At 45.8% G+C, this 1,384-nt stretch overlaps 1 protein-coding gene across 1 annotated transcript; it reads right to left on the minus strand.

Moving 5' to 3' along the window:
* Positions 1 to 535: 535 nt before the first annotated feature.
* Positions 536 to 1,114, minus strand: LOC126162831 (putative gustatory receptor 2a). Its single transcript, XM_049919994.1, has one exon. It carries the CDS (start codon positions 1,112 to 1,114, stop codon positions 536 to 538), a length of 579 nt encoding a protein of 192 aa, XP_049775951.1.
* Between the last annotated feature and the right edge of the window lie 270 nt (positions 1,115 to 1,384).

The raw sequence follows: 1,384 nt of genomic DNA on the forward strand, positions 1-1,384 counted from the left end.
TGCCCTTATACCTGTTGCACCCAATACAGTGCATCTCATTTAACGATTCAAAATACAGAAGCCAAAATTCCAACAATAAAACTTATGTGGTAAGTGTTAATTCGAAGTAAAACTAATATTGACTTATTATTGGCAACTGAGTTATCGAAGGAAACTTGGTTTTTAATGTACTTTTGGTCATATTTTTAATGGCATTTAATAGCAAAAATTGGAAGATGTACAGGTATAACTGAAAAACTTTGTGCAAGACTATTTTCGAAAAATTTGCAGGCAATTTATAGAATATGAGTTGAATGATAATAGCACATTGGAGAGTCATATCTGTTTCATGCGCACATTATGTAACAGGAAAATCTGGTCTGTACAGGAAGAATAGTCATCTAGACGAGTTTGTTAATTTTTATTTTAATACTATGAAAAAAGCGTAATTACATTCCAAAGCAAACTGTGCAGTGGCAGGAGTTGTTACAAAGAGTCTCTGAGTGAGTGTCTGAATAGTATCAAAAGAAAGCTAGTGAACCATGCATTTGTTGTCTTATCTGCGAAACTGTACAAGTATTATAACATATGTGACACTCGTACCAATAAGAGCAACAAATAAACGTAGATCTAAGTCAAAGAAGACTGCAGCGGAAAAACGCAGATTCTCCACTGCCAATTGGAGAGAACGTGACGTAACACTGGGCCCCAGCAGGGACTGAATCTTGTCCAGCACCAGGCCAACTCTGACCGCTCTATCCTGAGCAGACGAGCACGCCCAGCACAGGGCTAGCGGGAAGCTGGCTTCAACCTCCAGCAGAACACCGAACGCAGCGGCAAGGGCACGTAATCCGAACGAGAGGTGTTGCCAGTTGTTCGCCAGGAGCACGAAGCTGTAACTGGTGCAGACGAGCTGGAGCAGGCGGTTGAGGAAGGACAGCGACAGCGAGAGCCCAAAGTGTTGACCGCAGAGGCGGGCGACGCGGTGCAGGGCCAGCCTGGCGCGCTGCAGCCGCCGCAGCCCACCCTCCGCCACCCACCGCCGCCCTCCGGAGGTCGCCGCCTCCTCCAGCTCCGCCTCCCTGCGCAGCGGCGGCCGCACACTCCTCAGCAGCTGCCTGCGGATTGCGCCCATCCGGTCCCACACAACCAGCACGATGCCAAAGAACTGTATTTGCCAAACTAAGTTATAGAGTGCAAAAAAAAAGACAATACTCTCCTTCCACTTCCCTTCAAAACTAACAACTGCAGTATGTAAACAGAGACCAATAAAGAGTCCTAATAATACTGCAACAAAAATAAAAACAACTCTCCGTGTTTGGGTATGAACGTTGCTGTACCCATATCGGCAGAGGAGAAGCAATTGATCTACTGTTTCCAGCAGATTAATTATTTGGCAGAGGTG

This window comes from Schistocerca cancellata, chromosome 1 (assembly GCF_023864275.1).
Source record: "Schistocerca cancellata isolate TAMUIC-IGC-003103 chromosome 1, iqSchCanc2.1, whole genome shotgun sequence".
Lineage (NCBI taxonomy): Eukaryota > Metazoa > Arthropoda > Insecta > Orthoptera > Acrididae > Schistocerca > Schistocerca cancellata.